We start from the raw sequence: 15,306 nt of genomic DNA, 5'->3' as shown, positions 1-15,306 counted from the left end.
CCTTTCTAAAAGTTTTACTCAAGGAAGTTCATAATCAAGAAGACATGTATAAAACAAGAATAAACTCTATAAAACAGATCAAAAGAAAAGGGATGCAGCTGTGCCAGTGTCATGGGTGGTTCCTGTGATGATGCTATCAGGCACATCAGAAGAGCCCATCCCACCTGCTTTTGCCATTTTGAATGTCTTTCCAATGTTGAGCTTTTCTGTTTCCTTTGTTTTTGTTGTCATTGAAAGCTCTATCCTATCCTTTGCTGAACCCTCGTTCCATTCCACAACAAAGGTTATTTTCTACCAGGGGTCATTTTGTAGAAAAAGAGGTGCCAGAGCTCATCAGCACAACTCATTTGCATAACTCCATAACTCATTTGCATATGCCACACACCCTGACATCACTGGAAGGTGTACTAAATTATATCAGCTCAGCATCTACCTTGACTGCCTGCATCACTGGTTGGACTTATGCCTCTGTAAAATAGTATTTTGAGCAGTGATTCCAAATTTAATGATGGTGATTTGAAGAAGGGAGAGCTTGTTGAAACACGTCCAGTCTGTTTAAAACCAGGAGAAGTGTCATCACTTATCTAAATTCAAGAGCTCAGAGGAACACTACTGGGAATTGACCAGAGTTTTTCACCTATCTAAAGTCCAGAGCTTAGAGGAACACTTCTGGGAATTGACCAGAGTTTTGAAAACTGACTAGAGACTTCCACATGGACTTCTTTTTTGTATTCGATACATGAATTATGGCTCTGGAAATGTAACTTTGTATTATTGAGTGTATGAGCGTGTGAATAACAATTATAACATGCTAATTTAAGTAAAAAACAGTGTTGTTTATTTGTGGTTGCTCAACCTGTACACTGTAGTTTCCTATTTTGCTAAATCTTAGCGTTCAGCAAAATTCTCACACAGGGTTTGAACAATGGAGCCCAGAAACAAGGGGGGGGGGGGTTGGGGGGGGTGTTGTTAAGAAAGAAAGAGCACAATAAAATTTAGAGGTTCCAGAGCTCCTGCCCAAAATGAGGCCTGTTTTCTAACAAGAAGGTAACAGCACTCCAATTATCTGGAGTTGGAGAAATCACTGTTTATGAAAACCAGTAATAAACCACTAGGGAGGGAAGGTGGCATAGCCTGATCTTGTCAGATCTCAAAAGCTAAGCAGGGTCAGTACTTAGAAGGGACACCTCCAAGGAAGACTCTGAAGAGGAAGGCAATGACAAACCGCATCATAGAATCAGAGTTGGAAGGGACTTCAAGGGTCATCTAGTCCAACCCCCTGAACAATGCAGAAAACTCTCCTCCCCCTAAATTCACAGGATCTTCATCACTGTCAGATGGCCATCTCGCCTCTGTTTAAAAACCTCCAAGGAAGAAGAGCCCACCATCTCCCGAGGAAGCCTGTTCCACTGAGGAATCGCTCTAACTGTCAGGAAGTTCTTCCTAATGTTGAGCTGGAAACTCTTCTGATTTAATTTCAACCCACTGGTTCTGGTCCTATCTTCTGGGGCCACAGAAAACAATCCCACACCATCCTCTATATGACAGCCCTTCAAGTACTTGAAGACGGTTATCATATCACCTCTCAGCCACCTCCTCTCCAGGCTAAACATCCCCAGCTCCTTCAACCTTTCCTCATAGGACTTGGTCTCCAGACCCCTCACCATCTTCATCGCCCTCCTGTGGATCCGTTCCAGCTTGTCTATGTCCTTCTTAAAATGTGGTGTCCAAAACTGAACACTACTCTGGGTGAGGTCTTACCAGAGCAGAGTAAAGCGATATCATCACATCACGTGATCTGGACACTATACCTCTGTTGATACAGCCCAAAATTGCATTTGCCTTTTTAGCCACCGCATCACACTGTTGACTCAAGAGACTCACATCTGTTAGTCTCTTCCTTTGAAAGCTCCTTGCTAGAGTTGCCATAAATCAGCTGTGACTTGATGGCACTTCACATGCACACACAATAGACCACTAGGAGGCACTAGGAGGAGGTAGCATTGCCGTTATGGGAAAAGGCACTTTATCTAGAAACATCCTTAATTTAGGGAAATGGACTATAAAATCCGAAACAAATATCTGTCAAAATATTTGAAACGATGAGTCAGCTCTTATTTTAAAAATTATTGTTGATGTGAGAGCCGTTTTGAAATAGGTGACCTATGACTTTTTCAAGGTGCCATCTCTTAATCTGAACATGCAATACTTAAAATACAGAATCAGTCATAAACATGCAGGTGCTTACCTATGCCACATTTGCTTGAGTGGAAGCTTTAGAAGTGGCAATTGCTCACTGTTCACACTTAAAAATATAATTAATCAGTAAACAAAATGGTACTTTGTAGTCCAAAGTTTGATCTGTTCATGGGGCAACACCTGTTAACTGCTGTAGGGGGTCTGTGCCAAGTGATCCACGAGCATATGGCACTGAAACACTGCACAGCTGTTAGACTGTTAGTTAAGTTGCTGTGAGGTCTGTGCTTCCTCTTTGATAGGGTACACACAGAAATTATTTTATACAGGGTTGGATCTGCAAGGTATTGCAGTCTTTTGTCTTCTGTTGAATTCCAAGACAGAGGAGAGTTGGCTAAAGCATTTTCCTCGGGAAGACAGATGGCTTTTTTACAGTCTTGTTACTGCTGTTAATGTTGCCATGTTTTACTTTTTTTCTATTTTACAGAGGGGGTAAGAATGAGCCAGAACCTGAACAACCAATTCCTCGAAAGGTGCAAATTCGCTCTCTCCCTTCCCTGGAGGACATTGATCCTGATGTTTTAGACAGCATGCACTCGTTAGGTTGCTTTCGTGACAGAAATAAACTCTTACAGGACTTGTTATCAGAAGAGTAAGCACAACTGAAGTCTTTTTGTAATATAGGTTCTGTGGGTATATGTTAACTATTGCCACAGGAAGAGACAGAGCCTCTATAATTCTGGGAGCAATTCAAAGCTTTACTCAGTATCTTATTCCATGGAGTTTACTGCCAGGGAAATGTTCTTAGGATTGCAGTGTTACAATCTGAAGGAAGGAACTTTGACATCCTTGGAGCACTATAATATGGCAAATTGCTGCTGCTGAAATTCCCTAGTTTGTACAGCTATTACACATGCAGGGATTTGGTCCAGTATTGCATAAACTCACTAGAGTATGGATTTATTTCCGGCATAGTGTAGTGGTTTAGAGTGACAGACTCTAATCTGGAGAACCAGGTTTGATTCCCCAATCCTCCACATGAAGCCTGCTGGGTGACTTTGGGCCAGTCACAGTTCTCTCAGAAGTCTCTCAGCCCCTCCTACCTCACAAGGTGCCTGTTGTGGGGAGAGGAAGGCAAAGGTAATTATAAGCTGCTTTGAGACTTCTTAGGGTAGAAAAAAAAGGATAAAAAACCCAAGTCATCATCTTCTCCTCCTCCTCCTCCTCCTCCTCTCGGGGTTGCCCATATTAAGGTGAACTCATCATTATTTCCAAGCCATCTGGGACATGAAAGAGCCTCCTAATCAAACCAATAATCCATGTAGTTTAGTACTGTCAGTCAACAGTGGTACTAGATTTTGTACTTGGCTCCCTTTTGCTGACTGCTAATGCTATTTTGGCAGGAATATTTTTACTTCATGACATTCTATATTATGCCATCCTTCTTGAGTTGTACCACTTCAGATTACAGGTGAATGGACTATGTGTTCAAATGTTCATCGGTGTTTTTTAAAATGTCATTTTTTTCTTGCTAGTTTCCTGAGTGCAGAGAGTTTTATTGGTATGGAGGAGCTATTTAAATATATGATCTCATCCACTAGCAATCTGAAGTAGCCTGCTCCAGGCAGGATTGTACCACATGCTATATATGCATATTTGAATAAGCTCTCGAGCCAGGATTTTTTTCTAGTGGTGTTCCCTGAGAACCCTAGTTGAATTGAATTGATGATAGAACATTGAGCCTATACATAGAAAGTAGGTACTTTGTCAATGAGCTATAGTCCCTCCTAAGAAAGAAACCCTCTATCAGACCCAATAATGATTCAGAGTGAAAATAAGAATAACTAGGTACTGCTTGCTGCCCACTTTCCATTTAGACAGTGGAATTTCATATTTACTGAAATGCAAGAGTAGTTTTTTTCACAAGTATCTCATCAAAAGGAGGGGAGGGTGTCTTGCATTTGCATATAAGCCACAGTTATGACCAATAATATCCTTTTGTGTATAACATTTTGAGGGGACTCTTCTACATTCAAAGTTGTTTCACTTTCAAGTAAATACAGTAGTTATGTTGTTTATGTTACAGGGACCATTGAAATTAATGCAGATTATATAGCCATGGTGTTTGTGGCTTGGTCCTTGGGAAACATGTTTTCTTCCAGTGCAATGTGTTGTATAATTAGACCCTGTGCGGCCATTATTGCAGCCAGTTTACCCATGGTAATAACTGGCCTGGCCACTGGTTTAATTTTGTGAGCATTGTCAAAGAGTATCCATTCTTCAGGGAGTAGTTAGTTGTGCAAGTGAAACCATGTAAATAATATTGGCTCCAGCTCTAAGTTCTCAAATGAAGTTGTGGCTGAGTTTTAATTTTCTCCAGAATGCTAGAAAGTTTTCATGAATTGTTGTTGTTTTTCCAGAGAAAATCAAGAGAAAATGATTTATTTTCTCCTCCTTGATCGGAAAGAGAGGTATCCCAGTCACGAAGATGAGGACCTGCCTCCTAGAAATGAAATAGGTATATCCAGAAGAGATTTTGTTTGTTTATAGTCCACTTTTCTCACTAGGACTCAAGGTGATTTCATAGAATAAGTCAATACAATCAACAGAATGGGGCATCCAAGAGACGGTGCAATCAGATCTGACTTGTAGAAATCTGGAACTAATCAGAGATCTATTAACGTGACATGACTGAATAATGCCAAAATTACATATTAGGGACATACCTAAAACAATAGAAAGTACAAACCTGATGTTCCACTTACTTTGGCATTGTTCTTTCCTATTGTAATAATCTGAAATAGCATATAAAATTCAGCTTGGCACAGAAGTTCCTTGTGTATGTAAAAATTCCAGTGTGCATTAACAGCTCCTGCAGCTGGAAAAGCTTTCAAATTCTCTGCAGTGGAACAGGATCCACCTCTGCTTATAAATCAATTTGTATGCATGGAGCTGCCTAGTCAATGAAATGAAAACATGTGCAAGCTGAATCTCTGTCATAGGGTGCTTGGAACTTTGGACTGGAACCACAGTCAGAATCCCTGTATCTCTCTGCAACGCCCAACGTGTTCCATGTTCCAAGCTGGGTAGGAAGAAAGGCAGACACAAAGAGAAGAAACGAAGTGTTTCTAGCAAACCCAGTGCTTTCAAATAAATTGTGCACGCCATTTATTTTTCTTGTTAAATCTAAATTAAAAGCTTGTAGAAGTTATGGGAGAGTCTTTTTCCTGAGCTGCTGCTCCTGACTTCCTAACATACACTGGATATGTGTTTTGGCAGAAGCTAATGAGAAAATCATCTTGCTACCAAAACATCAACTTTAGGAGTGGTAGAATTTTCACTTTTCATGCATAAGGATGCAATGTCATGCTGCCTCAAGTATATGAGATATTACAGGCAAATGTCATGCCATTATTTCATGCCCCTAAAAACCTCCTTTCTGATTGTGTTAGTGTTATCTCTGAGCTGAATATATCTGTATGAAGTGTCATCATATTTTAGAATTCATGTGCATTATTCAAGCATTAGTTGGGCTTCCTTTTCTAGGGAAAATAGGGTGGATGAGTTCAACTTCTTTGCTCCTAGCAGTATCTCTGGGAATGCAGAGCAAGGTTTAATTGAGAGCAATCATGCTTCTGATGAATATCACATCATTAGCCATTAACTGTGGCCCTGAACAATGAGATGAGAGGAAAGGATCAGGGAAGCGGTGATAGTTTAATAACAGTTGCTAGAGAATTCATTTCCTTCAAAGACACATATGCGGAAAAAGTGTTCCCCTTTCTTTGTAAGCATGAGCATATGGGAAGAATTAGACCCAGTGCCAGCTTTTGAATTCTAACATATGCTAATAGAGAGATATTATTTGGTATTTTTTGTTATCATCTCTTTGTGTGTGTTTTTTTGTTGTTGTTGTTTTACTGGATGTTTGTAATTCCCTTCACTCAGAGAAATATATTCTCTCTTTGGACCAAAGTTCCTGGCATTCTCTATATGGGGGCAGGACTGGCCAAGATCCAAAGTTTCCTTATTCTACATTATTTAGTTCCTCAACATATAGATAGTCCCGTCTCAGATGGCTGCAAAAGTGTAAAACAACAATATCTCTTATTTTTAAAACTTTACTCAGGTAACTTCTTTTGAAATGAGACTTGAAAAGATATAAAAGCTCATTCTTACCCATTGATTATAACTATGACATTGGTTATAAGGAAATAATTTAGCATCTTCTTCTCTAAAGGGGCCCTTTAGCTCCTTTGCTTGCCAAATTGCTCTTTGCCTAGAAAATTGTGATTGCTTTATTTTGATTAGTAAACAGTCAAAACAAGAAAGAAGTATGATAAAGAGAAATTATTTTTGACACAATTTTTTTGGTACTTCTATGCCCCCAAACAGGAAAAGTTCTTTTTACATTTCAACCATCATCCAAAACTCTATTTTTTTGCTAAGAGCTCTGTTTTTATGCCCAGACAGATTCTTCACTAGCAGTTACTCCACTCCCGGGCTTCTGTTTTCCTTGGTTCAAGCAATCGATTCCCCATTAGTCACTGCATGGGCACATTTTGACTCGTGGCTCCCTCCAATTTCCCTCACAGCTTCTGAATCTCAAAAAAAACAGAGCAGAAATTGGAAGGAGTCATGGATCAAAATGTGCCTGTGCAACAACATGGAGAATTGATTGCTTGATCTGAGGAAAGCAGAAGCCCAGGGGCGGAGTGACTGCTAGTGAGGAATCGGTACCAGGGTATGGCCAGAATGAGATGGCATTAAGCAAAAAATATGGCTGAGAGGACAGAGGATTCTCCTGTCTCTGCAGTTTAGAACATTTGGTGAGAGGGCTTCTGATATTATCAACCAGAGGCATCTGAAGTGTTTGTAGCCGTGCTCAGTTGACTGTGTTATTTCTGCATAAAGACCCTCCCAGAAAGCGAGTGGACTCTCCAATGCTGAATAGGCATGGGAAGCGGAGGCCAGAGAGGAAATCAATGGAGGTCCTGAGTGTGACAGACGGAGGTTCCCCAGTTCCAGCTCGCAGAGCAATTGAAATGGCACAACATGGACAGAGGTAGGTGGCCCCCAAAGCCCACAACAGGAAATCCATGCCATTTACAGCATTTGTCCAAGTTCTCCAGATATTATTTCATGGAACATTTGAAAGAATGAGATATTCATCACAAGAAGTAGTCTGTGGGCCTTGCTCACTAGCAGTCACTCCGCCCCTGGTTTAAGCCCTTGCCTCTCAGACAGAAGTTCAAAGAAGTGCTGGGGGGAAATCACTAATGGAGACCTGCATAAGCTAAAGGAGATTTCTACTGGCCAGATAGACACTGTGATTAAATAGAAAATATAATTGCTCTTGGTTGCACTTTACATTATAAGTAAAATATACATGCGATAATATGAAATGTAGTTCAGCACTCATAGACTGAGGAAAAATGGTGGCCATGATACTATAGTGAATAATGTACTGTAACAGTGGTGTTCCCAAAAGGGAAAAGATCTGTAAATCACTGTGTAGCCTTCTGTTTGTTTTGAATGGAACTTGCAGCCTTAATACTGACAGATAGAAAGCACACTTACGTTAAATAATTTAGAAATATACCAATGAATTCTATTTATTTACCATCTAACTATTTAGGTTTTAAAACATGAGCTTGTGCTTCAGCTGTTAGGCTTTACGCAGGAAGAGGTCCCTCTTGTAGCATTTTAGTTGGTGAGCCACTCATATTAAAAACACAAGAGGATCTCAGAACTGTTCTCTTATTAATAATCTGTAATAATTACTTGTACTGTGAAAAGTGTTACTCCCTATAACCAACCCAGTGTTGTTTCTGGGGTACACAGGAAAATATTTGTATTATTTTAGGTTCTGAAACATCTGGCAATTGGATCCCCAAAAATAAAGATTTTTTTTGGGGGGGGGTGAGCATGCTGGATCTGAACTATTATAGTGTTATAGGCAGGCACTTCTTCACCTCCTTGCTCAATTCCAATAGTTTACTTGATGTGCTAAAGCTTTTGCTTACCCAGGAAATATTCCATGTTTGGGATGCTGTGGGCATAGCTTTGGAGAGTTTCTGCAACTGATCTGAAGTCAGGCTTGTAGCTGCTGGGTGTGGAAGCTGTGGGGTGCGGTGGACTGTGGGGGGGATGGGTCCCCTGACTCAGGGCCCCCAACCTGTGGCCTCCCCTCCCCTCTGCTGCCACTTGAGGTTGCTTTCTTTCTCCCTCATGATTCAAATCACACAGGAGGGGTATGCAGGAGCAGCCACCACCTCTCCTGTGCCATTTAAAGGGCCTGTCAATCAGGAGATTGGCAGGCCCTTTAAATTGCCTGGGAGGCCAGTGGCTGCTCCTGCCACCCCTTCTGCATGATTTGAATCAGGCCTTCCCTCCCTGCTGCCGCCGCCTAAAGGCTGCCCCTCCCTCCCCACAATTCAGATCACATGAGAGGGGCATGCAGGAGTAGCAACTGCCCCTCCTGTGCCATTTAAATAACCTGTCAATCAGCTAATCAGTGGGCTCTTTGAATTACTGGAGAGATTGGTGGCTGCTTCTGCTGCCCCTCCTGTGTGATTTGAATTGCAGGGGAAGGAAGGGGAGGCCCTGAAGTAGCAGTGACAGGGGAAGGCATCAGGTCAGAAGGGGAGTGCCTTCCCAGTGTAATTTAAATTGTGCAGGAGGGCAAGGGAAAGCAGTGGCCCTAAAATTTATTTATTTATTTATTTATTTATCTGGGATTTATATCCCGCCCTTCCCACCGAGTGGCTCAGGGCGGCTTACAACATATATAAAACTAACATAAAAGTATAAAATTACACTTTAAATTAACATTTCACAATATATAATTAAAATCAAACATTTGTTATAACTATACATCATTAAAACAGCCAGCAGTCGTGGAGCTACACTCTATTCAGCTTCAGATAAAAATTCAGTATACAATATACAGCATTCAGTAGTCGGTATACAGGGCCGTTAGTTGTGGGCCAGCCGGAAGAGGACTGTCTTACAGGCCCTGCGGAATTGGGTGAGATCCCGCAGGGCCCTTACCTCCTCCGGCAGCTGGTTCCACCAAAATGGAGCCATTACAAAATGGGGGGTGGGGATGGGGGGCATGGGAGAGAGGCATGCAGGCATGCCCAGAAAGAGTGGGGTGGAGCAGCTAAGTGCCCCCAAATTTAAATGCACCCCATCTTTTAAAAATCCTGGCTATGGGCCTGCCTGAAGTTGGCTTCCTAAATTAGCATGTTGTGTTATGTTCTAGCTGTTTGCTTCAAGCACTTGCCCAGGTAGAACAAGGTGGAAGTAACCAATGGTAAAGGAAACCCTGTATTGAAAAGAATGTCATTCCGAGATTTCAATAGGAATTCTTGATGTGATCCTGGTATGTTGAAGCCACTTACGCAGTCACTGCTGTTTCTCACCTTGTGAGTGCAAGTATTTCAGAACTGTGTCTCTCACCAGCCTCAGTATATTTTATATTTTTTCTTTGTGTGTTAAAAATACTGTTGTAACTTGTAGTAGGAACTGATTACCTGATAAGGACTTTTTCAAAGTAATGTTCTCAGAAACATCGTTCAAAGATACATTCACAGTGAATTATGTCCAAGTTATAAAGAGTCAGAACAAACACCAGACATAACACCTGCAGTGTTCCCTCTAAGATGAGTTATTGTGAGTTAGCTCATGGCTTTTTTAGCTTTTGGCTCACGCATTTTTGTCTCAGCTCAGGAAAAATGGCCCCAGAGCAAACTAATTTATGCAGTAGTTCACAACTTTAATGCCAGTAGCTCACAAAGTAGAATTTTTGCTTACAAGACTCTACAGCTTAGAGGGAGTATTGAACACCTGATGTATCAGTGGTATCTATATGCTAGAGCTAGACTATAGCTGCTAATGTATGATTGTAGAAAGGGAAATGGAACAGACATAAAACAGTAGGAGAATTATTCATCACAAGGAATAAGGCCTGTTCTGAAGAAGAATACAACAGACTCTAGAAAGAGGCTCTGGATGAATGCCCTCTCCTTGCTGCTCTTTCACCCTCCGAAGTAAAGGCATTCACACACCACACCTCAAGGGGAATTGATCTCTACCATATGGAGAGCAGTTGTAATTCTGAGTGATCTCCAGCCCTCACATGGAGATTGGCAACAGTGGTTCCTCGGGAGGAAATGGCTGGTTTGGAGGGTGGAATATATGGCATTGTACCTGTATGAGGTCCCACCCCTCCTCAAACCCCACCCTTTCCAGACCCCACCCCTTAAATCTCCAGGAATTTCCTAACCTGGAGTTGGCAACCCTATCTTCTTCCTTTTATTTGCCCCTCTGATTTCAGCTTTCCACTGCCTCCACCCTCACTGCAGCCTCTACATAGGAAAAGTACAGTCTTTCTCCACAGCGGGAGACCAAAGCTACTTACATCATTCTCCTCTCCCCCCTGTGATCTGCACAACAACCCCATGAGGTAGGTTAGGCTGAAAGTCTGGGGACTGGTCCACAATCACCCAGTCAGCTTCCACAGAAGAACCTGGGTCTGGCAGAGTCTGCTCTGAAGCCCTAACTCCTATGTCCTCCTTAAAGTTCTCCACAGAATCTCCAGGAATTTCCTATCAACCTGGAACTGGTAGCCCTAGTCAGGACTGGCCCCAGTGAGTTCTCCCTTAGAGGACTTTAATGATATTTTTCAGACCAACACATTGTGTCTGATAATGTTGTTGGTCTTAAGCACAGGACTTCAGTCTCTCTCACTCTGTCTTGCTTTCCCTCCCTCTCTGTAGCTGGTCTACTGCCAGGGGACACCATCCCCCCCCCCCATTTCTGGCTGTTCTCTTCCAGAAGAGGAGGAGAAGGAGGAGTTCTCAGCCAATCAAGGGAAGGCTTTCTCTGGCTCTCTCCCTCCTCCTCCTTCAGCCAATCAACAAAAAGGCTTTCTCTGGCTATTTCCTTCCTCCTCCCCTCAGGAAGGGTTTCTTTCTGTCCTCTCATCTGAAGCAGCATGACAGGTGGCTCAGCCAATGGGAGAGTAGGGAGAGCCAGAAACTGCCAGAACCAAGGCTGGTTGCCTTTTACTGACAGAATCAGCTTGGCCGGCTAGCAACAGCCACTCAGGTGAGAGAGAAGAATAGACTCCACCAATGACATGCAAGTACTCTTGATCAATGGTTTGACAGACCAAAGGTTGATGCAGCACAATCCCAACCAATGAGGGAACTCTGTTTTGCCAAGTTGAAATGGCTTTAATATATATAGGATCCCATGAGTATACATGATGAATGTGGTGCTTCATTACTGGTTTCAGTTTTTGTAAATCGTGTGTCATCCTTAGATAACAAAAACACACAGTGTGGACTGCCTGCAGTGTGATTATTTGGAACACGAACTGTTAATGAACACACACAGCTATTTGAAGACAGTGCAGACATGGATACTATCTCAGAACCATCAGTAATAAAACACTTAGTATCCCCAGCCAACAGGCAAACTATGCTAGACATATAACAGTATTTAACAGTAAGCAACCCATGTTAGTATATTTTTACATATCTCAATATTTGGGAGATTATAATATTGTCCTAAAGATGCCCAAGGAGTATACCTGTACTACATATTTCAGTGGGTTTCATAGCAATGCCCTCTCCCCAGAATTCTGGAAACTGTAGTTCTTTGTGGAATGTTAGGGCTCTCTGACATTCAGCACCATCAGTAGGGGTGTGCAAAAAAAAAGCAAAGCAGTAGTTTTCAAGTTCAGTTTGAACCCCCCAAAATTAGTATTTTTTGATATTCCCAAATCCCAGTACTGGTATGGTATTTGGAGTTGGTTCCCGCCCCAGAAATCCTGACTTTTTTCGCTCCATTATACCCTATAGCAGGGTTTCCCAAACTCCCCCCCCCCCCCGTGGCCCGGTTATTTTTACAATTCTCAGTGGCCCATTAAAATTTGGGGGTGGAGCCAGGAGACTTTGGGAGTGGAGCCAGGAGACAGGAAATGATGTACAAACACACTTAAGACTCTTGCAATGTTTTGTTTAGGAAAAGTAGGAGAATAGTGGGATTTTGCAATGCAATTTTAAAAATAAAACATAAAGAACAAGCACAAGGATCACACAGCAGAAAACTAAAAATATAAAATACTCTCAGCCAGGGAAAACATGAAATCGCAGGGCATTTCAAGCTTCTCTCCCCTCCTCCCCCCAGGTCTACTCAGATTAGCAATGGCAAGGAAGGAAGGAGAGAGACGGGGGAAAGACAGAGAGAGAGAGGGAAAGAGAGAGAGAAAGCAGAGAAAAGACTGACTGGCAGAAAGAAAGAGAGAAAGAGGAAGGAAGACTGACTGACAGAAAGAAAGTGAGAAAGAAAGTGAGAAAGAAAGAAAGAAAGAAAGAGAGAAAGAGAGAAAGAAAGAAAGAAAGAAAGAAAGAAAGAAAGAAAGAAAGAAAGAAAGAAAGAAAGAAAGAAAGAAAGAAAGAAAGAAAGAAAGAAAGAAAGAAAGAAAGAAAGAAAGAAAAGATTGACAGAAAGCCTGGAGGCCGCTGCACGGTCACGGCAGGCCTCGTCGAGCTCCTCCCAGGAGTCCGGAGGCTACCGCATGGACATTGCAGGCCCCACCGAGCTCTGGCCGGCAGCAGGAAGCCCGGAGCCTGCCATGCGGACGCAGCAGTTCCCGCTGAGCTCCACCCAGCATCGGGAACCCTGGAGCCCATCGTGCAGACACAGCAGGCCCCGCTGAGCTCCGCCCGGCATCAGGAAACTCGGAGCCTGCCACACGATGCAGCAGGCTCTGCTGAGCTCCGCCTGGCAGTGGGACATCGATGGGAGGCCCTCGCGACCCGGCATAGAGCCTTCTGTGGCCCGGTGCCGGGTTGTGACCCTGCAGATGGGAAACGCCGCCCTATAGGGACCATTGTAGTCAATGGTCCCCATCGGGTATAATGGGGAAATAGATCTGGGGGTCTGGGGGTGCGGTTTTTTGAGTTAGATGCATCAAAGTTACAGTGTAGCTGCTAGTGCCTCTCCTAAAAAAATCCTCCATGTTTCAAAAAGATTGGATGAGGGGGTCCAATTCTATGGGTCCCCAAAGAAGGTGCCCCCATCTTCCATTTGTTTCAATGAAAGGATTAAGGCATTTAAAGAGATTGCTGTCCCTTTGAATGCCTTCTGCAGGTCACAAGTGAACTCTGAAGGTGTTTAAAGGGTTCATGGCCTCTTTAAATGCCTTCCCCAAGCTGTGAGTTCACCTGGAAGGCATTTAAAGGGACCGCAATCCCTTTGAACACCTTTAACGTCAGCTATCAGATGTCCCAAAAAATCCTGAATATTTTCAGGATTTTGGGGGCTCAGCTATTTTAGGTAGCTGAAAAAAATACCCTGATCTATATTTTGCTGAAAGTATAGCCAAAAATTACTGATCAGTTATTTCTCGGCTACTTTTTCAGCACAAATATAGCCAAATACACACCCTTCACCATCACTATACTACAATTCTTATTGTTGTTTTCAGGAAACATTATTATTTGTAGGAAATGCAGGTTCGGTGTACAGACACTCAGTTCATAATGGCCCTACTACTTTCTAGGTTTTCTTGAGCACTGAAAAAGAAGTTCAGAAGAACAAAACTACCCAACCTCTGAGTTAGATGTAAAGGAAGATAAAAGCATACTTAAGAACACAAGATTAGTAAGGATGCTTCAGTAGGGAAGGTTTCTCCTTGTGCTCTTAATCTCAATGCCATTCTCCTGCTTTATGAATATTTCATTCTTTTCAGAATGTGTATATATAATAATGACCTCATTGCAAATGCCTGGCACCCACTTGAGGATGGGATAGCCTATAATTCTGACATTACCAGGTTTGCAGTCTGTAGGCTTGGGTAGTATGAACTAGGAAACCAGAACAATACAGGATAGCTAACTCTGGAAGGAGCTACATCCTTTTTTTGATATGATTCTGAAGTAACTGTCCTTTATTGAATGTAGTAGATGCCGAAGGCTGTACACCAGCAAAACTTAGATCTCCAAATTGCTTTCTGTCCTGCTGTGCAGTTTGAAATGTTACCCATATGAACATATGAAGCTGCCTTATACTGAATCAGACCCTTGGTCCATCAAAGTCAGTATTGTCTTCTCAGACTGGCAGCGGCTCTCCAGGGTCTCACTCTGAGGTTTTTCACACCTATTTGCCTGGACCCTTTTTTGGAGATGCCAGGGATTGAACCTGGGACCTTCTGCTTCCCAAGCAGATGCTCTACCACTGAGCCACTGTCCCTCCACCGTCCCTCCCCACTTAAAAGTGCACAAATATTTGTTGCATTTAATCCTGCTTTGATTGGGCTTGCTTAAGAGAGCAATCCTATTTAGGTCTACTCTGAATTCTACTAAGGTCTGTCCAATGAGGCTTACTCCCAGGAAAGTGCTCTTAGGATTGCACTGTAAGTCTTGCTGGTTGCCAGGCCAAAGGTACTGTGAGGGGAAGTATGAGTTAGTTCCTTCAGTGCAAATGTCTTCCTCTCTGAATCTCTGGGCCTTCATATATCATTTTGGTTCACTGCAACCAAGCAAATAATCTATGGAAATCATCTGAGTGTATTGAAATCCTTGAAATCAACTTGGTTTGTCAACATTTCTCAATCAAGAATCCTGTTTTTCCATTTTCTGTTTTAATCACTGTAAACATTTCCTTGTGTTCTTTCTCATGTGAGGGCTTTAATACATAGAACTGTTCTTGTTCATTGTATTTAAACTTAGCCATCCATCTCCCCCAAAATACATCAATGCCATAGCAGCTGACATATTCATTGTGCATTTTCCTGCAACAGATACCACCACCACCCTCTTTAAGAGATACATGTTAGGACCTGAAACATACATTAAACAGGGTTGGGTGCAATGAGTAAAATACAAAATGGAAGAAAACTTCCTGAAGTTACTTCCATTAACAAAATAATTTTGTTTTGCATTGTTATTTAGAATATTATATGATATTAGGAACTAGTACCTTCCCAATCAACTACCCTTGTATTTTAATGAGATCTTGAAATGTTACTTCTCAGTTGTTATGATAATGAGAAAGGACTTGTGGAGACAAGGTGTGTCCCATTTTGAATTGCCA

General features: G+C 42.2%; 1 protein-coding gene across 22 annotated transcripts in view; it reads left to right on the top strand.

The window, feature by feature from the left end:
- Window positions 1–15,306, top strand: part of BRSK2 (BR serine/threonine kinase 2) — a 621,430-nt gene that overhangs the window by 524,514 nt on the left and 81,610 nt on the right. For all 22 annotated transcript variants that reach the window (XM_060261782.1, XM_060261788.1, XM_060261787.1 and 19 more), the window contains exons 10-12: window positions 2,684–2,848; window positions 4,617–4,714; window positions 7,111–7,261. In XM_060261782.1, coding sequence (XP_060117765.1) covers window positions 2,684–2,848; window positions 4,617–4,714; window positions 7,111–7,261 — 414 coding nt within the window. The remainder of the gene's footprint in view (window positions 1–2,683; window positions 2,849–4,616; window positions 4,715–7,110; window positions 7,262–15,306) is intronic.

Source organism: Heteronotia binoei, chromosome 21, assembly GCF_032191835.1.
Source record: "Heteronotia binoei isolate CCM8104 ecotype False Entrance Well chromosome 21, APGP_CSIRO_Hbin_v1, whole genome shotgun sequence".
Taxonomy (NCBI): Eukaryota; Metazoa; Chordata; class Lepidosauria; order Squamata; family Gekkonidae; genus Heteronotia; species Heteronotia binoei.
This window is presented reverse-complemented; position numbering and strand designations above follow the sequence as displayed.